The sequence below is a fragment of the Peromyscus maniculatus genome, chromosome 15, assembly GCF_049852395.1.
Source record: "Peromyscus maniculatus bairdii isolate BWxNUB_F1_BW_parent chromosome 15, HU_Pman_BW_mat_3.1, whole genome shotgun sequence".
NCBI lineage: Eukaryota > Metazoa > Chordata > Mammalia > Rodentia > Cricetidae > Peromyscus > Peromyscus maniculatus.
In genome coordinates, this window is record NC_134866.1 from 32,595,924 (window position 1) to 32,617,422 (window position 21,499).

A 21,499-nucleotide genomic window follows, 5' to 3' on the forward strand; every position below is an offset into this window, starting at 1 on the left:
ACACCTGGCCCTGGGCACAGGGTCCGGGCCCCCCCCAACACCCCCCACCCCCGTGTCCCTCCGAAAGTAGCGGGGTGCTCCGGGCGGGCGCAGCTTTTCCTTCCCAGGCCTCTCCCACTTCCCTTCCTACCGGTCCCGCCCACCCCGTCCCGGGAACAGCGCCCTTTGCAGGGTCCCGGTTGTCCCCCCTACATCCCCCTGGGACCAGGAGGCAGATTCCTGTGGGTCCCAGGAGTGCCAAAAGTGCTCTGCGAGACGGGAAATTGCAACAGTGCGGGCCCCTCGGCCCTCCCCTCGGTCGCCTTCCCGTAACTCCCGCCCCTGGACACTTGCCCCGCAGCTGATTCATAGCCGGGGCGCGGGGCCGCCTTCACACGCCGGGACAGACGTCCGCACCCGCGCCCCTGCGAGGCCGAAGATCGGCCGGGCTCCGGAGAGCAGGACGCCAGGCGGGTGAGTACCGGCCCCGCGCACCCTAGGAGACCTTGCGCAGCGGTCCCCTTCCGCTTCCCCGACGGGCGAGCCCCGCGCCTTGATGACCCGCAGCCTCCGGGCTCCCGGTCAGCTCAGCCGCCTCCGTCCTGTCCTGGGTTGGTTTTGCCTCCCGAGACGGCACTCTCAAGCCACGGGAGGTGTGCCAGACCAGTGCCGCCTACTTAGTGGCTAACTCGAAAACACCAGATCCTCTCGGAGTCCAAGTCCCTGGAGCTCCACCGAATCCAGGCCTGCTTTGAGCTTCACCATCCCAGGGCCTCTCTCTCTCTCCAGTGGTTAGGGAAATGTTTACTGAGTTAGGATTCCCCTTTGGGCCGTTTTGGCTTCTCTCCCAAAATACCCTGTGGGAGTTGAGGGCTGCCCCCATTCTCTTGCATTCTAACCCTTAACTGCCACCCCGGCCTGCCATTTCTCTGGGAAGAGGGGCTGCCCTCTCCACTCGGAGGAGAGCACCTGAATGAGACAGATGTTGGGGCAGGCTTCTGCACAAGTGGAGAGAGCAGGTACCTCTTCCCAAGCTAAAGCGGCGCCATTCACAGTCAAGGATGCCCAGCTATACGCTCTAAGGCTCTATGGGCCAGCGTCTCTGAGACTGGAGAGAGATAGCAGTGGGGTGCTGACATCCGAGCCTGGAAACAGCGATTCCCTTGAACAGTTCTTGACTGGCCGCTTGTCCACCCCACTGTCCATCGGGGCTGCCTCCTGCCCTGCCTGGCATGTGAGTGACCAGAGGCACGCTGGATGGGGGTTGCTCTCAGACAGAGGCTGGATGCGGCAGCTGCCTGCAACACGTTGTGAAAGCACGTGGAGATCAAGCTGTTTCCCCTCAAGACACCTGAATGTGAGAGTGGACCTAGGCAGAGCAAATAGAATTGAGAGGGGAAGCTCCATGCAGGCCAAAGGCACTCTGCTAAAGGGGGCGGAGTCGGGGGTGGGGGCGGAGCAACAGCAGCAACAGGTCCAAACCCTGGTGTAAATAGACCTGGGGCAGGTTACATTTTATGGCTTAGTCTCACTTTCCTTGTTTGCATAATAATAATGCCTCCTACTACTTTTAATGAAGAACTGTGTACTTCATTTTGTCAATGAGAAAAGCTGAGGTTCAGAGAGAGAAAGTGACTGGATGATGATCCAGTAGTTAAGTGATTTCACTTCAGAGTCTCTTAGCCTCTCGGCTGTACTTCCAGTTCTAGAGGTTTTTAGGAGTGGGGCTGGAGGTGACCAGAGGCATCCCGTTCCCATCTTCCCTACCCCCACGCCATTGTCACCTGCCTCTTCCCATCATCCCCAGCACACAGAGGTGCGTGGATGCTGACGTTTTGTGTTCCTTTGTACGAGAAAAGAACCGAGTCAGGCCCACCGCCGTGGTTCTGAGTGACCGAGAAAGGTCTGTGTACGACCTGGGCTGGGTGGTTGCTGCCTCTGGAAGGAAATCACAGTGTGCGTTCTCCAACTCATTTATGGGAACAGCAGGTTTTGGCCCTCTTCTCTGGACAGGAAACCTTTCTTAAAGAGGAGGGGGGAAAAAGCAAAACAAACAGCATACCGTGTGAGATCGAAAACAAAACGCACCGCGTATCAGGATCACTCCAGAGCAAACCCCTCCCTGAAGCAAACTTCCTTGTCCGTACATGAGGTTTCCTTTCCCAGGGGCTGACCCCAGCCTCACAGTCTCCCTTCCCTCCACACTGGATTGTCCTGCTCTCCCAGGTTTGACTTACTTCACATTGCATTTGATTTGTGAAGTTTTGAAGTAACGCAACAACAACCGGCTGCTGTTATTCTAACAGGAGGGAAAGTGGATGCAAAGACACTGTAGTCTGTCATCATCAGCCGTTGCCAGTCTAGATTGAACATGGAGGATGGTGGATGATTTTTCTCTCTGCTGGGACTAACACTGGACAAGAAGCAGCTTAAGAAAGGAAAGGCTGGTTTCGGCTCATGGCTTGAAAGGATATGGTCTACCATGGGGCAGCTGGTCACGTGTTGGCAATGAGGAAGGGGAGGGAGAGGAAAGCTGTTGCCCGGCTGGCTTCTCTCCCTCATCCCCCTCTCATTTTCATACCATATGGGAGGCCAGCCTCCGGATAGTCTTACCCACATTAACGATGGGTCATCTCTCATCAGTTGCCCCTTTGTGTAACACCCTGAACAGATACGCCCAGAGATGCGTCTCCAAAGTGATTCTGAGTTCAGTCACATTGACAACACAGATTGGCTCTCATGAGTTTATCATGTACCAGCTTGACACCCCAACATCACTTTCAAGTCATAGCATATGATAGATATCACTATAAGATACTTTCATTTATAAAGATTGGAAGAACACACACAAAGTATTTGAAGTATCTTTAAATATGTAAGTTTGCTCTCTGTAGTGGACAGCTTCCTTCCTTACCATCAGGTTGGAAAGCTTTTTCTATATCTGTACATAGATCTTTGGTCAAGGGCTTCATGTTAACCTAAAATAGAAACAGAACAGAATTGATCCACCCTTTCCCTTACTGATGGGTATTGTGCTTTAAAAAACTATTTAGAATTAGCAACAATGCCTCAAGGAAGATAATGAATTGATCTTTGAACTGAAATGTGAACATTGCTTGGGAGTAGAATCCCAGGAGAGTTGTTTTGGGGGCAACAGGCTTACCACACACCCCTACTTCGTAGGTAAATGTACAAGTCAATGTATGAAATTCTGACACCCCTCACCACGGCTAATACAAATATATGCATTTTCAAACTTGCAAGTGGCTGAGGTCCAGTACAGCATTTTAATTTGCATTTTGCTAATTACTACTACAATTTAATATTTCTATATATTTAGGCATCATTCTATAACGACCTGTTCATGACGTTACTTGTTCTTACATTGAGTTGGTCTCTCTTATTCTTCAATAGATTTTTATTACATTTATGCATTGGGGGGCATTATTCATGCCACAGTGGGCAGGGGAAGGTTGAAGGAAAACTTAGGGGAGTTGGTGCCCTCCTTTTAACATGTGGGTGTCCTAGGCAGGCACCTTTAGCCACTGAGCTATCTTTCTGGTCTGCGGTTGTTTGGTTTTGTTTTTATGCATTGCAGAAACTCTGTCCTGTTCCAAATCGTAACACTCTGTGTGTAACAGGTAATGCAACCACTTCTCCCATAATGCTGCCTTTTCTCATTTTTTTTTTTTAATTGTGGAGTGAGGGACCTATCGTAGTAGTTTCCACCGAAACCACTGTAAGTATAAAGCTTGGTGCCATTGAGTGTACTCACAACTCTCCCGCAAGTGACTCTGGAGTTCTTTCCACTTTTCAGAACTGCGAGTCTGTGTCATGAGTTTTGTGACACCTGTTCCCCTCTCCGTTTCTTGCATCAGCTGGTCTACTTTCTGTCTTTTGAACTGCACTGGTCAAGGACCATCGTATGAGCGGAGTCACACAGTATTTGTGTTCCTGTGGCTGTCCCACTTAGTGTCTTTTTTTGTTTGTTTCTCGAGACAGGGTTTCTCCATGTAGTTTTGGTGCCTATCCTGGATCTCACTCTGTAGACCAAGCTGGCCTAAAACCCACAGAGATCCGCCTGCCTCTGCCTCCTGAGTGCTGGGATTAAAGGCGTGCGCCACAGCTGCCCGGCTAGTGTCATATTTTTAAAACCCTGCTGGAGCAGCTGTTCATCGTCCCTGCATTTTTGAGAGTGGAGATACTCCACTGTCTGAATATCCTATCTCCTGACTCATAATGCTTCTGGCGTTAGCCATCCTTTTTTTGCACAGAAACTCTAAATTCTTGTGTCGTCAGCATGATTTCACGATTTCTGTACTTTGCCTAATTTGGGAAAGTCTTGGTCATCTACATTAAATGGTCTTATTTCTGCTAATGCTTTTACTAGTTTGGTTTTTAATATCATAACATTACACATCACATTTCTAAGAAAAATAAAGTGAAGGTAGAGATACAACTTTTTTTTTCTAAATTCTTAGATGACTGATCCTATTCATTTATTTAATGGTTTATCATTTTAAACTCAGTTCATACTGTTGGGGGAGGAGTGTTTAAAACCAAGGCTCACCATGTAACCCAGACCAGCCTTGAACTCACAACTCTCCTGCCCTCCCAAGTGCTGGGGTTTCAGGCGTGTACCATCACTCAAGATGAAATTTGGTCTCCATCACAAAATCAATCCCTCTTCATACAGGGCCCGTCCCTGGTCTATGTTCTTTCCATTGGTTTTGGGGTCCCTTTCACATCAATACCATGACGTTAAGGGTTGGGGCCTTAATAGTATGCTTTAGGATCTAAAATACATATTCACACTTTTTTAAAAACAAATTTTAAAAATGCTTCTCCTGCACTTTACTTCCCCTGTGACGTTTCTAACTTGTCTAATGTAATGAAGTTCCATCCAGGTTTCTCCCGAGTTTGCGGTTATCAGTGATGGGGTTTTCCTCGCCGTCCAAGCACAGCAGAGGCAATGTCATACGGGAAGGGGTTGGACTGGAGTGACTCACCTGGTTTCGAGAACTGACTTTACAGCAGGTTGGCTGTGTCACAGGGGAAGCTACCTTCGACCTACTCTACCCTTCGTGTCTTCCTCTGCCTCCAGGGATAGTAATGGACTCTCTTCCAGAAGGCTTTTGGAAAATTCAGCCGCTATTATAAGCCGTGCAGCAAAGCACCAGGAAGAAAATTGCCCTCCAATACACACAGCCTGTGATTATTTTCACACTCCCCTGTATATCCTACCTTGGGCTGTTCTGAGTGCCTTGCTGAGAGTGGGAACTAACTCATCCTTGCCTTTACTTACTGATAGTATTCTAGGAAAGGCAAGTACGTAATAAATGTTACATGTAATTCTCAAACATCCACGTGCTACTCAATCAGCTGAGGATGTGGGAGGTTTTTTGGTTTTTTTTTTGTTTTTTGTGCAGATTTTTCTATTAAGTTTAAAATGTGGTCCAGAGACTTTTCACTCCTAACAAGCAGTAGCATGGTTTCCATAATTTCCAGCAAGCTATCAGCTAGTGTCAGTCCTTTGTCCATACTTTAAATTATTTTGCCAGTGATCATACCTTCTACTTGTCATGTGTGTGATTGACATGGTGTATAAGTCGTTTTCTTGGACTGTTACATGGTATGTGCTGAGGACACAGCTCAGTCAATAAAGAGCTTGCTGAGAAAGAATGAGTACCCGAGTTTGGTCCTCAATACTCATGTAATATAAAACAAGCAAGGAAAGAAACCCAGGCATGATGGCAAAGGCTTCTAACTCCAGTGCTGGGGAAGTGGAAAGAGGCAGACCCCGGGACTCACTGACCAGCCATCCTAGCCTACATCATCTAACCTCTGTTTCTAATGACAGACTATGAGGTGGACAGATCACAAGGAACAGCACCCAAGTGCAGGTGTAATAGACATCAGCACAAAGTTCTTTAAAGCTGACTTTCATTAATCCAAGTAATCTCTTTTTTCTTTTTCAGTATGTGCTTTTTCTTCTTTTGCTGGACTACATACTTATATTTTTTCTATAGCTATTTGCCTTTTAATCTTATTTTTAGCAGATTTTTATATACTGGGGACAGAAACTCTTTGCCATATATTTCTAGTTAGTATTAAAATTTCTTTAAAATGTGTATATAGGGCCAGGCGGTGGTGGTGCACATTTTTAATCCCAGCACTCAGGAGGCAGAGCCAGGCAGATCTGTGAGTTCAAGGCCAGCCTGGTCTACAGAGAGAGATCCAAGACAAGCACCAAAACTACACAGAGAAACCCTGTCTCAAAAAAACCAAAACAAACAAAAAAACATGTGTATATAGTCAGGATAGCAACTTTTATCTTTTCTGCTTTGGGGTTTTATATCATAGCTGCCAGATTACATTTTAAAAAATTGCAACTATGTTTTACTAAGGTGCTTTTGGTGATTTGTATTTCGGATTTGTGTGTATCTGGACTATATTTTGCTTGAAGGGATAAAGCAGTAGCAATGATGATAAGACTCACTATATTTACCGTGTGAGACTGCTCTTAATCTCTCTAATCCTCCTGCCTATATACTGATAGGCTCTTTAATTTTCACCTAGGGAAGAGGCAACTTAAAGAGCTAGTGCTTGGTTATATAGCAACTAACTACCAGAGTGGAGCTTGACTCCGAGTCTCCTATCACAATCCAGTGTATGTTAGACACCCCATGAGGTCCAGGTTATTGTTCCAGTATCGTTTATAGGAACAATATATCTCTTCTCCAAATGTTTCAGATACAACCTTTAGCATACAGGAAATTTCTGCATCTCTTTTAATCAAAAATATTCTTTGCATTTTATTTTACCATTTTTTCCCCCTTTGGGTTTCAGCTATCACTCAGAGACTAAACCTTAACTGAAACTGAGGTCACACATCCCAGAAACGTTTAACTGAACGTTGTTTTAAAATGAAATCAGTTGCACAGGAACTGATTCAACTCCTTACATCAGGATTTGCTTTATGAAATTGGTGGGCACATGATATCCGTTGGAGGGATGCAAAGCTGGGATGGGGAAGAAATGCTAGAACCTTCAGGAGGCGTTTGTCCTGGTGGGGGAACCTGAGGAGAAGGGAACCTGAGGGAAACTGGAGATCATATACAGAAATAGTGAGAACCCTTCAGAGGGGCTCGCCAATCCTAATGGCAGTTGAAAAAGGAGATGATGAAGAACTGGCCCGAATGCATGGCCCTCTACACTGCAGCCCAGAGCTCTGGTTATTGATTTCCAGTTTTTCCTCATTGAGGTTGAAAACAATTCTTGCTATGATTTCAATTGTTGGAAATTTGTTGAGACATGTGGTCTACCATAACCTCTCTTGGAGACTGTTCAATTGTAAAAACAGAACTTTCTTTGACACACCACACACAGACACACAGACACACAGACACACACACACACACACACACACACACACACACACACACACCACAGAGAAAGACACACGAGCCATCCACAAACTGCTTTAAATGGCGTTGGCTTATGATAGCAGGGGGTCAGCCAGCCAGTTTTGAAGAATTTGGCAACACACCCAGGTTTAGGGAAGCACGCCACTATTGCTCTGACTGTGTCTCATGAGGATTATCTGTGGTAGAGAGACTTCCCAGGAATAAATATTTTAGTCGTGGCTGAACAAGAAATTCTGGTAAGGGAAGGCCCACTACATGTTCCCTAGAAGTGCATTTTATTATGCATATAACATTCATGCTGAAGGGTAGTCTGAGGATCTTCAGTGAGAATAAGAGCTTGCAGGCCAGGTTTAATGAGCAGGTATGACATTCAAAGAATACAGTGAAGCAAGCAAGATTTTCACAGAGGACTGTTGGGTTGATAGACACCGAATGGAGCCCAGAGATGAGCAAAGAAATGGAGAGGCAGGAGTGAGTGGACAAGTAGAGTATAAATTACAAAACGGGTATCAGTTTTTCTCGCCAGTTCCCCAGCTCCACTTGTGCCAAAGGTTATGAACTGGGTAATATTTGGTGACAGGAAAAAAAAAATGAAAGACCTGAAAGGGAATTAATTTGTGTTTCCATTAAAATAAGTTGAAAGCAAAGAGGAGAGATTACGTGAACACTGGAATCCGTTTTTCTTCATTTCCCAGATGTTTCCTGGGTAGCAGTCATGTCCTGGGACTCTGCTGCACAGTGTATCTGAGACTCAGATCTGTGTTCGCTAGTGGCCCAGAGTCTATTCAATGATGATAAGATGTGGGAATGAACCAATCTGGAGAAAGGACTCAGTAGTGCAGACAGACATGCACCCCTGCCTTCCTTTTCTTATTGGAAATCAGGAGTAGAATGCTGCTCACTGAGAGCCTCGGATCTTCTGAGGCTGCTGAGTGGATTTGAGGCTGGGCGCCTGGACATGACAAGTCCTGAGGAATGGAAAATTTCCGCTCCATAGGTAGATACTGATCTACCAGCCCACTCACCCACCCATAGCCCTCATCCTTGAGAGTGCTTGAAAGCCAAGCTTACCCCCGTTTTTCCATTTGTCTCTGTATGGTGCATGTGTGGTCAGGAGAGATGGTGTAGTCTGTGGAATATCCCAAAGCTTTGGGCTTGGATTTGTCCTTTTTCTGTCTTTATTCCTATCTGGGCCATCACATAGTCCCATGTACACCTAACATTCTTCTGCTGATGGACAGGAATTCCATGTATTCAGCTGGCTTCTTAAGGTCTTTCTTGCAGATCAAACAAGCAACTTACACTTCTGTATGGAGCTGAGCTTTTGATTATGGTGATATGTTGTGTTCCCCAATATGTTGTGTACCCTAATAAGGTATCTGGGGATCAGAAGACAGAGCCAGCCACTAGATTAGACATAGAGGCCAGACAGCGGTGGCCTTAATCCTATCACTGGAAAGGTAGAGATCCATCTAGATCTCTGTGAGTTCAAGGCCACACTGGAAACAGAGCCAGGCAGTGTTGACACACGTCTTTAATCCCAGGAAGTGAAGGCAGGAAGCAGAAAGGTATATAAGGCATGAGGAGGGGCTGCAGAGATGGCTCAGAGGTTAAGAGCACTGGCTGCTCTTCCAAAGGTCTCGAGTTCAATTCCCAGCAACCACATGATGGCTCACAATCATCTCTAGTGCGAACTGATGCTCTCTTCTGGCATAAAATCATAGGGCACTCATATACATAAAATAAATAAATACATATAAAATTAAAAAAAGACATGAGGAGCAGGAACTAGAGGCTTTTAGCAGCAGTTCAACTAAGAACCTTTTGGGTGGGGACTCAGAGGCTTTCAGTCTGAGGAGACAGGATCAGATGAGGAGTTGGCGAGGTGAGGTTGGCTGTGGCTTGTTCTGGTTCTCTGATCTTTCAGCATTCACCCCAATATCCGGCTCTGTTTTTTTTTTTTAATTAATAAGACCGTTTAGCAATTTGTGTTACATTTGATAGACTCCCAAGCCATCTAACCCAGGCTTCTGCCTTGCTAAATGGTGATTCTGCTCTTCAAAGGGCTTGAGCCGAAATTCTTGATGTTTCATCTGGTCACCATTCCTTGGCTCGTCAGCTCTGCTTTTGAAATCTTTGACGGACCCCACCACACCTCACTGCCTCCACAGTCCACACCCCGTCCTCTGTTCTCACCTGGACTGTTGGCTCTGACTCCATCTCTCCTTCTACTTCTCCCCGCTTTCTTTCCCCATCTCTGGCCTCTGTTCTGTGGGCATCAACTCAGTATACTGTGAAATCTCTCTAGGGCTTCAGCATGGCAGTCCAAGCTATTCGAATATAATGCCTGCTCTTTCTGCCCTGTTCTCCACAAACCCTCAATCTCATCCCTGGGCTTCCTCCCCACCCATCCCCTCCCCTCAGCCACACCTGCCTCCTTTTGGTTCTTGAATCTGCTGGGTACTCTCGCTCTGCATGGTCCCATCAAGAAACAGGTGACACCCTCAGCCTCGGGTAACTCAAGCAGGCCCTGTTACACCGCATAATGCTGTCCCCCAGAGTGTGCAAGCAAGTGGTGTGTTTCTCCACACGTTGTCAGCTTCTGGCTGTTGGACTGTTATTCCTGGGTGGTTTCTGAAGAAATGCTCCACTGAGTCTCTGAGATATTACAGCTGCCAACTCCCACTAGGCTCGTTTTCAAGAACGTTATTGGTTTTGCCAAGAGGCTTCCAGACAACAGTGAGGAGTCATGGTCCTGCTGCCCATGGTCCTTGGGTTGATGATGGTGGTCCAGTGAAGCCACTACATTCTAGGCAGGGGTCCTCTATGTCTGCAGAGAGCACAGTCTAGGATAACCCAAGGCATGGTAGAGGCATACTCTGTATGTGCTGTCTTTTCCTGTATTGCACGTGACTGTACAGTAAGACACTGACGGCCCCAATGGCACAGAACAAATGTAACAACAGACTGAAGTAGAAGCCATTTATAACTTATTGGCCAGGGTAGAGCCTAACAACCTGAGCTTGATCTTGGAGCCCACATGGTTGGGCCTGTTCTCTGACCTCCACATATGCACCACAGCATGAGTGTATACACACACACACACACACACACACACACACACACACACACACACACACAATAAATAATTGTAAATACATATGTAAACGTACAATTCATTTCTGGAATGTCCCCAGTTGCATTGTCAGACAGTGCCTGGCTGAGAGACCCAAAGGCGAGGACTGCGAAACAGTAGAGAAGGGGATTACTATAGCCACTGAACTCAGGTGGGGACAGTGACCGCTGAGTCACAATCGCTGCCTGTCTGGTGCGTGTTAAGTGATGGGCCTCAGGTAGATAACAAGAAATGAGAATCATTGCTGTTGCTTCTCAATCCAACAGGTATGGGAGAGCAGCGGGTGGGGGCTGCTTGCACAATCCTATGACACCTACATGGTGGCCTTTTGTGACTACTCATGGTTTCCATTTGCATTACTTTTAGCCTCTGATTTCTACTTAACATTATTTCTGATTTTCTCGGCAGAGTATTTCTGTGCCCATGGCTTTAACTTCTTGAGGTAACGTCACATGTTTGGAAATAGCCCAGTCATAGAGAAACCATTTGATGTGCACACCAGCTCCAGAGAGGTTTCTTGCCTGTGGTGGCCCCTTTGTGTTCCAAGAGTGAGTGGGAGGAGACAGTGGTAAGAGTCTGGACCCAGGACTGAAGTCACTCTCAACAGAGTGGCAGACACCTCCCAATGGGCCTCTTCCTTTGCTCCCTGGTACACACACACACACACACACACACACACACACGCACGCACGCACGCACGCACGCACGCACAGAGGCATGCACACATGCACGCATGCACAGTTTCTCCTTGACTTCTCTCTCGCCCTGGTTTTGGCATTCAGTCAGACCACGCAGTTCTAAGTAGAGATTAGGTATGAATGAACTGATGTGTTTGCCAAGAGCAGAAAACATCACTGACAGGAACTGTGGAGGAAGGCTGCCCACTACTTCAGCACACAGGCACTGTTGACCACCAGAGAGTCGTTTACCTTACCCCATCCTTGTCTTTGCTGTGGTTCCAATTTACCTGTAACACACTATTTGAAAATGAACAGAGACGGTGGCAGGGAGAACTCATAGACAGACTCACAGAATTTCTAGCTCTGGATGAGATCTGGGCAACAGGACCAGGACAGAAATCGGCTTTCTATGAATCATTCTGTGAATCTCCCTGCTGACTCCGAGTCCTGAAGAGAAAAGTGAAAATTACCGCTTCCCCTGACTAATGGGCTTGCTATTAAATTAGAAACGAATTGGTCTTTCTGAGGTCATCCATCCTTACTCTCTTTTCCTTCAGATTGTCCTCTGATCAAAGGACCCTACAAATCAGTGGAACTCTTTTGGCCTGCAATCTGCAACTCTCTTCAGAGGCAAAATGCCAAAACAAAGCAAAACAAAAAAAACCACCGAAACCAAAACAAAGTGGAAATTGTATTGAACAATGAGAATGACTGTCTCCTGGAATATGCTAACGTTTCCCAGGTTGAATGTTAGTGAGAGGAAAAGGGAAGCGTGGAGATGGCTTGGGTTATTTAATCTTTTAATTTAGTTGCTACAAAAATTAAATAATTTGTTTCTTTTACTTTTTGTATAGTTATTTTGCCTGCAGATATGGCTGTATACCATATTTGTGCCTAGTGTCTGCAGAGGTCAGAACAGGGTGCTGGATCCCTGGAACTGGAGTTACAGAGGGCTTTTGAGCCACCAAGTGGGGGCTGGAAATGATGCCCAGGTCTTCTGTAAGGGCAGGGCAGCAGGGCTCCCAACCTCGGAAGCATCTCTCTAGTCCTTTTGAGATTAGATTTGTCCTTTTTCTTTTTCTTTTTTTTCTTTTTTTTTTTTTTGTTTGTTTTTCGAGACAGAGTTTCTCTGTGTAGCTTTGCGCCTTTCCTGGAGCTCACTTGGTAGCCCAGGCTGGCCTCGAACTCACAGAGATCCGCCTGGCTCTGCCTCCCGAGTGCTGGGATTAAAGGCGTGCGCCACCATCGCCCGGCTTAGATTTGTCCTTTTTCTAATCAGCGTTTTTCATTTTCAAGTTGGTTTTTTGCTTTTCTGGCTTTGCTTGGACGGTTCCAATGAACTGGCTAACCATTGAGCTCTTGCCCCCCACGCCTCAGTAACCCAACACAGAGGAAGTCTTCAGGGCTCACACAGGTCCCTGGGGGCCTAGGCTTCTGACTCTGTCAGTTGCACCTCATTTATGACCTAAGGAACATTTCGTAAGACAGGAAATGTGAATTCTTCCTCCAAAGGCCAATGACGTGGATACAAGGGAAGAAGAATGAGAGATTTTAGTCCTTTCACTGACCACAGCTGGCCTGAGAAACCTACTAGGCGTTAGAGCTCACTAAAATCCCCTTTCTCATAATTTATCTGTTTCAGACAGTCAGACCAATGGCTCTCTCTGCAGTCCTTCATCCAGCCTTCATCTTGGCAGTACTGCCCCTGAGAGCATCCCTAAGTGAAGGTAAGAGGCTGGAACAGAAGTGAAGAACACATAAAGATGAACAACTGGTGCTTTGGAGAGAAGCTGAACCATTTCCTTTCCCTTGGCGTTGATGAGATGTGGTAAATCTCTGGAAGCCACAGTTGCCTTGGGCGTGGCCTCCCTCATCTTGACGGCACCATTAGTAAACCTTAGCTTGGTTTCCTGCTCAGAGCTCTGCTCATTGGTGTGGTTGTAAGTGGAGCCGAGACCACAGAGCTTCAGGATTGCTCTGTTTTACCTAGATCGTTGCCAAGGTATTTCCTTCCGAACCCTGCTGGGCGAGATGGAACAGCCCGGACTAGTTCTGGTGGCCGGGTTAGAACAAGTTCTGATGCCCCTTAGGCACACTTACTGAGCACTGTTAGGCTCATAAACTATGGCTGAAAGCAAGTAGAGTCTATGAAGCCGTAGAAACTCTCTCAAGTCTGTAAAAGGTAACATTGTAAGTGCTTAAATCTGTTTACAGTTAGAGAAAAAAAAAAAAAGGTTTGTCAATTAATTCCCCCCAGAAGACCATAGTTTGGAATAAATCAACTTTGTAAATGTGCATGCATGTGAATACTTCATCAAAATATATATGGATACTTTATTACTTTGAACTTATTTAAACATAGAGTCTTAGACTTGAAAGAATTTCTATTGACTCGTAAATTTTTCCTGCATTTGTCTGTATTGTATAAAGCTTTACATTTTTCTTCCTGCACTTATTCTTTTCTGCATTTGCTTTTTAACAAAGAGTACAGATAGAGTCCCATGCATTAATTTGTGAAAATGACATTTGCAAAGAATATGTATAGAATTCCCCATTTATTTCTTAAAACTGCAAGAAAAGATACGTGGAAAAAGGGGGAGATTTAGGTCTGCTGATAGTTCAGGTTCTGCCTTACATCATTTAGATCTGGGCTTGGGAATGTGGGAATATACTATTTCTTCTGGCTTCTGAAATATCACTTAATTGAGCTCTTCCATAAGCTGGGGCTGCCAGGCGACTGCGCTCTCTCCCTGGTGGCACATGTAGCCCCCTCAGTCTGTCTTGCTACTGGAGTCAATCAGCTGCCTCGAATTAGGGAGGCTGAGCATGAGACTGTTCCGGCCCAGGTCAGAGCCCCTGGTTCTGAGACAGCCTAACGCACCGAGTCCTTGTGCGGAGGCACTCCCCAGCATTCACACCGCTTTTGCCCTAGCTTGTCCCCTTAGCAGAGTCAAGTCATAGGAACCTGACTGTTCATAGTGTGTCTTCTGCAGGTGAAACATACTGCTCTCACATCAGTCTTTATAGCTTAGTTTCTCTTGTTCAGATCAAGCATGTTTCCCTAATTTCCTGGCAACCAGATTTCCATTTCTGCTTCCAACTTTCTTTACAAAACATGGCTTCCTTGGTAGATCTTTGTCTTCACTGGAACTGTGGGGACTTTTTTCAGTGTCTGCTGCCTACTACACCTTCCCTCAAACTAGTGAGCCCACCACTTCATCAACGAGCCAGGCTCAGGTCAGAGACTACATCTCAAATAACCCGACCTACCTTCTTCCAAGCACTAGGACATACGAAAGACCCTTCCATTAGCCCTGTACATGTTTCCTTCAGCCAGAGGAGTTGAGTGCAACATTCTGATGTAGTTTTCTGTCTTTTGGGCATTTATGCAAAATGTAAATATGTGGAGATTTTTACCTTTTTTACATTCATTTAGATGTGTGTGGGGGTGGGTGTATATAGAAATTACATGCACACACATGTCACAATACATGTGTGGAGGTCAGAAGACAGACTGTGTGAGTCTATCTCTCCTTCCACCACGTGGGTTCCAGAGATGGAACTCAGATTATCAGGCATGGCAGCAAGCACTTTATACACAGATACACCTTGCTCTCCTCCAGTATACACTCTAATAAAGGCTAAATTGTGTTATATAGAGAAAAATATAATTACATCTATGTATATATACAAACAGAGAATAATCTATCTCCAGGGGATTTTTTTTTTTAAATTTAAGTCATTAAGTAGGATGAATGTTTCCTTTGGATGTCAAATGTTCTTGGAATCACATTGTTTTAATTACTATTACATGGTATCCATTCTGGGAATTAACCACATATTATTTCCTCCAGCAGTATTAGGGTTGGTCAGAGAAACTGTGGGAAAAATGGGATGGTGTCTGTGACTAAGCCCAGAATGGAGTCCCCAATGGCCTCCTGAGCTACACTCCAGTGTTATGGCATGAGAGCTGGCCTGGGAGCCAGAGTCCTGGGTCTGGTCTGGTATGTAGTCTTGCCACAGTCCTCCATCTCCATTTTCAACCTTCCTCAGCTAGCTTCTCTGAAACAACAGCGGGCTTGGATGTATTCATCTCCATGGTCCCTTTGATCTCTCTGACTTCATCCTGGAGTTTCAGCTCTTCCCTCGACATTACTTCTAACTGGTGTTACTCAAGTACCTGAGTCATTCCACATTTGCTGATAACATATGCTAATTTCAGGAGCTTCCCTTTGGTTGAGACAATATAGGGCAAGTGGGTAGAGCTTCCAGAAATAAGGTTAGACAGGGAGTTGACTCAGTCATTTGTCAATCAGCTGTAGAATGTCTATACTCACAGTGTGTCATTCATCTTGATTTCCCTGAGCTAAGTAAGACTTAGTCACACTCTTGTTTCGGTCACAACCCACAGGAGAAAAGAAGCCTACTACAACTTGCTAGGATCAGAAAAGCCATGGGTCAGGGAGACAGAGAGAGAGCATGGGGATTATTTACTTTCAAGTTACTATAGTGAAATACTTGAAAAAGGCAGCTGAAGGAAGGGTTTTGTTTTGTCTCACAGCTTGAGACACAGGCCACCAGAGTGGAGAAGGTGTAGAGGCAGGACCGTGGTGGAGCTGGTCACATTGCATCGGTAGAAGCTGGCTTTGTCCTTTTTATTCAATCTGAGCCACAAACCCATTGATGTTGCTGCCCAAATTCATGGTGGGTTTTGCCTCTTCAGTTAAACCTTTATGGAAACACCTCATCAACATACACAGTACAAACTGGGAAAATTAACCAGGGTTCCAAAGGACACATTGATACCATTCAAGAGTAGTCATGGCAATGACTAACCACCTTTCACCAGGCCCTACCTCCTTTAATTTATTTACTTATTTTTAGAAATGTTTTTAATTGGAATAGAATTACATCACCACCAGCCCCTTCCCCTTTCCTCCCTCCAGACTCTCCCAGGTATCCTTCCCCCGACTCCTCCATGCCCCTCCTCTCAAATTGGTAGCCTCTTTTTCTTGAGTTATTATTGTCACATACGTGTGTGTGTGTGTGTGTGTGTGTGTGTGTGTGTGTGTGTGTGTATGCACAAGCATATAAATACAATGTGCTGAGTCCATTTTTGTTGTTTGTGTGTACATGGTTTCAGGGAAGGCCACCAATAAGGGGCTCATCCCTGGGAGAGCCTAGTTCCCTGGGAACGCTAATTCCCCTTCTCCCAGCAATCTTCAGTTGTCTGTAGTTCTTGGTCTAAGGGTAGGAGCCCATGAAATTTCCCCCTTCCACGTTATTTTGTCCATTAATATTGCTGTTGTTCCCGTCTTGTTTATGCACCCATTTCTAGGAAAGACTGTTTCACCACAGACTTCCTGGTATTACACCTCTTATAGTAGACCCACCCTTTCTTCTGAGATGTTCTTGGCGCCGTGATGTAGATGTATCCATCGGGGCTGGGCTCCCCAGGAATGTGTTTTTCTGTGATGGTCTCCATTGGCTCTGAATAGAAGCTTCTTTGATGCAGGGTGGCAGCTACACTTATCTGTGGGTATAGGATACATTAAAATGGAGTAAAGAACTATGCTGTAGCAAAGTGGCTGTAATAGATTCTTTTCTAATGCCCATGACCTCACCAGCCCTGGGAGGCGGGCTAGGTTTCCCATACCAGGTGTGATTTCCTCTTTTCGAGTGGGCCTTACATCTCATCAGCCAGCTGTTGATTTCCACTGGCATGTTGTTCAGGCCCTACCTCTTCATAGTTCTACCACCTTTGACCATCCCTACACCAAAATCAAGTTTCCAAGAACCTCTGTCAGACACTTAAACCATATACAAATCACAACAATGTGGGAGAATTAAAGTCAAAACACATGATTTAAGCTTGACAATGTAGTGAGCGTGGAGTTGACAGGATTCTAGAAGCTCAGCTTTTTATTATATTTTTTATCATAACCATATATCTTGAAAATTTTTGAGGTAACAGTTACATAACATAAAATTAAGTATCCTTATGGTTACAGTGAGACAATCTTCAGTAATATTTAATATTTTGTAATATTACTGTAACTATCCTGTGGGAGTGGCGATATTCTAAATTTGTGTCCCTCCCTTTATCTGTGGGATTATTTCTTCCCCAAGGAATTGGAATTTCCCTGGGAGTCACAGGGCAGAGGAAAGAAAAGGTTGAAGCCCAGTGGCAGCCAGAGGAGAAGCTTGTTTGCCAAGATGAGGCTTTCCCTGGTCTAACAACTTGTTTTAACCTCTTTGCAGGAGAGACTGGTGTACCAGGCTTTTTCTTTTGGGCCACCAACCACCCCCAAAATCATGACACACAGACAATATTAGTTATGAATGCTTGGCCTAGCTTAGGCTTGTTTCTGACTGGCGTTTTTTCTTTAACTTAAATTAGCCTGTTTCTCTTCATCTGCCTTTTGCCTAGTGGCTTTCTAACTTTCTTTCTTTTTTTCTGTATATCTTATTTTCACTGCTTCTCATGTCTATCTGTGTGGCAGCTGCCAGGCATGTCCCTCTCTTTCTCCATCATTCTCTTCTTCTCCTTCTTCTTCTTCTCCTCCTCCTCTTTCTTCTTCTCCTTCTCCTTCTCCTTCTCCTCCTTCTCCTCCTCCTCCTTCTCCTCATTCTTCTCTCAAGTCAAGATTCCTCCTATTTATTTTCTCTACCTGCCAGCCCCGCCTATCCCTCTCCTGCCTAGCTATTGGTCATTCAGCTTTTTATTAGACCAATCAGATACTTTAGGCAGGCAAGGTGAAACACATGCAATACATCTTTACATAATTAAACACGCATCCTTACATCATGAAAGAAGTGCAGCAGAAACAAATGTAACACACTTTTACACAGTTAAAGTAATATTCCATGGCATAAACAAATGTAATGCATCTTTACATAGTTGAAGTAATATTCCATAACAGACTGGGGCTGAGACAGTGATGGACAGGACCAGACTTTGACTGGGACTGCTGGATTATGATGATGCATGCCTCCTGCCTTCTATTTAAACTTGTACCTCATTTCAAAATAGACTTAGAGAGTCACTGGGCCTCTTTGTTTCTCTTCCCAGTGTAGACAAACTAAATAAGTCTGCTTTCTCTGCTGTACACTATTATTCACATATTTAGTTGACCTACTGAGGATGAATTGTAGAGCCTTGCTTTTTAATGCTGCCAGGGCCCAGACAACCTAACAACTCCAGAAACACAGCCCCTGGCTCCTGAAAACATTGATATCTATTATGCAATAGTTCCTGATTCTTTGCTCCCCAATGCTAGCAACTACCAGACCACTTACTGTTTCTGTGGGTTTACCTATTCTGAATATTTCACATAAGTGAAACCATACAATATGTAACTCTGTGTCTGGATTCTTTTACTTCTCATATTTTTGAGTTCTATCTAATTTGTAGGATGGATCAGCACGCTATTCCTTTTTACCACTGACAAATAGTCCTCTGTATGTAGAAATCACAACATTCAATGTGAATGTCACTCATTGATGACTTTTGAGTTGTTTCTACCTTCTGATGATTGTAAATGGGGCTATTCCAAACATTCATGGGCAGATATTTATTTGAATCCCTGGTTTAATTTAGGATGTAGGCGGGATAAAGACCTAGGAAATAGAATTATGGGTCGCACTATATTCTACTGTAACTTTCTGAAAAATTACCAAAATGTTTCCAACAGTGATAGGCCATTTTACATTCCACCTGAAGTGTACAAGAACTTCAAATTTCTCCACACCTTGCCCACGTGTCCTATTCCCATGCTTTTTACTATTACCGAAACTTTCCTTGAGAGTGTGCAGTGGTAGCTCATTTGACATGTCACCCTGGGTTTGATCTTCCTTTCTTAATGATTAGGGATAATGAGCATCTTTTCATGTTGCTTTTTTGGCCACTTGCTTATCTTATTTGGAGAAATGTCCTCCAAGTCATGCATCCATTTTTAACTGTGTTGCTTTTCTGTTGTGGATTTGTAAGAGTTCTTTATATAGTGGGAATACTAGAAAGTTATCTAACACACAACTTAAAATATTTCTCCCATTTTTCAGTCTTTATCTTCTTTGCAACACTTAAATAGACACATTTTAATTTTGATGAAGTTTAGCTTATCTGTCTTTCCTATGGTCACTCATGCTTTTCACGTTATATGAAAGGACCCACTGCCAAATCCAAGTTGAGGTGCCCACAATGAGCACACCCGTCCTTCCCACAGTGTATCTGTGAAAATGTCACGCAGGATGGGTAACCTGTCAATGGCTGTTTTCATTTTATGGGTGTTCTTATTAGTCTCACTTCCAAAGAATCTATATCTGCAATCTTCTGCCATCTGAGGACAATGCCTTATCTGGATGTGAAGTCCTCCACTGTGGAAAAGTCACATGAAAGCACTTCATTCTCGCTTCAGATTTTGTGGCTCCATCTTGACTCTCCAGGCCGTATCCTGGATGCTGCTGAGGCCATGAAGCATACTTCTCAGGCATTCCACCCCATGGAGAGCATGGGTCAGACGATTATCTTCCCATGTTGTGAAACAGTGTAACAAAGGGGGACACATGTCAGGGAGATCACTGTTTAAGTTTCACAGAGCTTTTGTAAGTGATTTAGTCTCACAGAGCTTCGATTTCCTTATCTATAATAAAAATTGTCTTATGCTCAGCGATTTGGGGAACCTTCATATTTTGCCAATTGCTAACATTTTTTTTTTCCGAGACAGGGTTTTTCTGTGTAGCTTTGCACCTTTCCTGGAACTCACTTGGTAGCCCAGGCTGGCCTTGAACTCACAGAGATCCATCCTCCTGGCTCGGCCTCCCAAGTGCTGGGATTAAAGGTGTGCGCCACCACTGCCCGGCAACATTTTTATTAGGAAGATACTCCCTTGCTTTAGTGGAGGGGAGAGTTTGGAGGGGAACTGAACTAAGGCTCTATTCATGCTAAGTGTGTATTTTGTTACCAAGCCTCTCCTCCCCTAGACACTTTCTTGCCTTTTAAATGTGCTACAAGAAGCTCTGAGATCACCAATTTCATAAAAACTAGGAAAACGAATGCCAAGAAGCAGATGTCTGTTATAGACGGTTCAGCAGACACCACCTGAATTTATGAAGGGAGTCTTTATCTTTTCAAAACCTTTGTAACATCCCCAGTTTACTTCAGACCCCCTCAGCCCAACAGTTGGAAGAGCCGAACTAGCAATACACAATTCCTTTCAATTCCATATGGTGTTTCCCTCTCTTGAGTGGCAGTCAGCAATTTATTCTCTGGAATTGGCAATAACTCAAGTGGGCCCAGGCCCATACTTTCCCCTGTAGCAGAGTGTATCATAGTTGATGCTTCTGTGTGCAAGCTATGGTTGTGACGGTATTTAGGCTTTAAAGACAGCCTGAGTGACACTGGACACTCCTAGGGGTCAATGACCTGCACAAATCCGTCCATGTTTGAATTCCTGTTGTTCTACAGACTCATAACACTGCTCGCTGCTCTAAGCTTGCAAACTCCATTATTTCTATGATTTTGTTGTGTCTCTCCAATTAGGCTTCTTTGTAACTTGAGTTTTTCTGCCTGGCCCACAGTCAGGACAAATCTTTGTCACCCGCCAGTCCCACAGCCGCTCAGACCCAACCAAGTAAACACAGAGACTTAATTTGCTTACAAACTGCATGGCCGTGGCAGGCTTCCTGCTAACTGTCCTTATCTTGCTAACTGTGCTTTTATCTTAAATTGATCCATTTCCATACATCTATACCTTGCCATGTGGCTGGTGGCTTACTAGCGTCTTCACATGCTGCTGGTCATGGTGGCGGCTGCAGCCTCTCTGGTCATGGCGGCGGCTGCAGCGTCTCCTTCTGCCTTTCTGTCCTTTTATTTCTCCTCTCTGTTAGTCCCGCCTATCTTTCCTGCCTAGCCACGGCCGATCAGGTTTTATTTATTAACCAATCAGAGCAACTTGACATACAGACCATCCCCCAGCACAGCCAAGTGCAGACCATCTCAAACACCTGCACTCAGGCCCATGGTCCTAATCATCCTCTATACGGACCTGCTGTGTAACGCCACAAAGAACCCAAGAAGGGCTCCCACAGGACATACAGAACATCCCACAGCACTTCTTCTCTGATTGGGGCACCTTGTCACAAGTGTTTTGTTGTGCCTTTATTTATTAGTTATTGTCCAATTAATAGTTCACATTAAGTGCCTATAATTATTGCTGTCTCATCCAGAGAGTTCAGTGAATTCTTGATGGAGGTATTTAAGCTCAGCACATTGAAAT

At 45.0% G+C, this 21,499-nt stretch overlaps 1 protein-coding gene across 3 annotated transcripts in view; it reads left to right on the plus strand.

Annotated features, from left to right (window-relative positions):
- The first annotated feature begins 265 nt into the window (after nt 1-265).
- Nucleotides 266-21,499, plus strand: part of Osmr (oncostatin M receptor) — a 62,416-nt gene continuing 41,182 nt past the window's right edge. Inside the window, exons 1-2 of one of the 3 annotated variants that reach the window (XM_042261462.2) lie at nt 266-453; nt 12,865-12,949. In XM_042261462.2, coding sequence (XP_042117396.1) covers nt 12,877-12,949 — 73 coding nt within the window. In that variant the 5' untranslated portion in view covers nt 266-453; nt 12,865-12,876. The remainder of the gene's footprint in view (nt 454-12,864; nt 12,950-21,499) is intronic. The other 2 variants (XM_042261465.2, XM_042261463.2) reach the window with 2 other exon arrangements.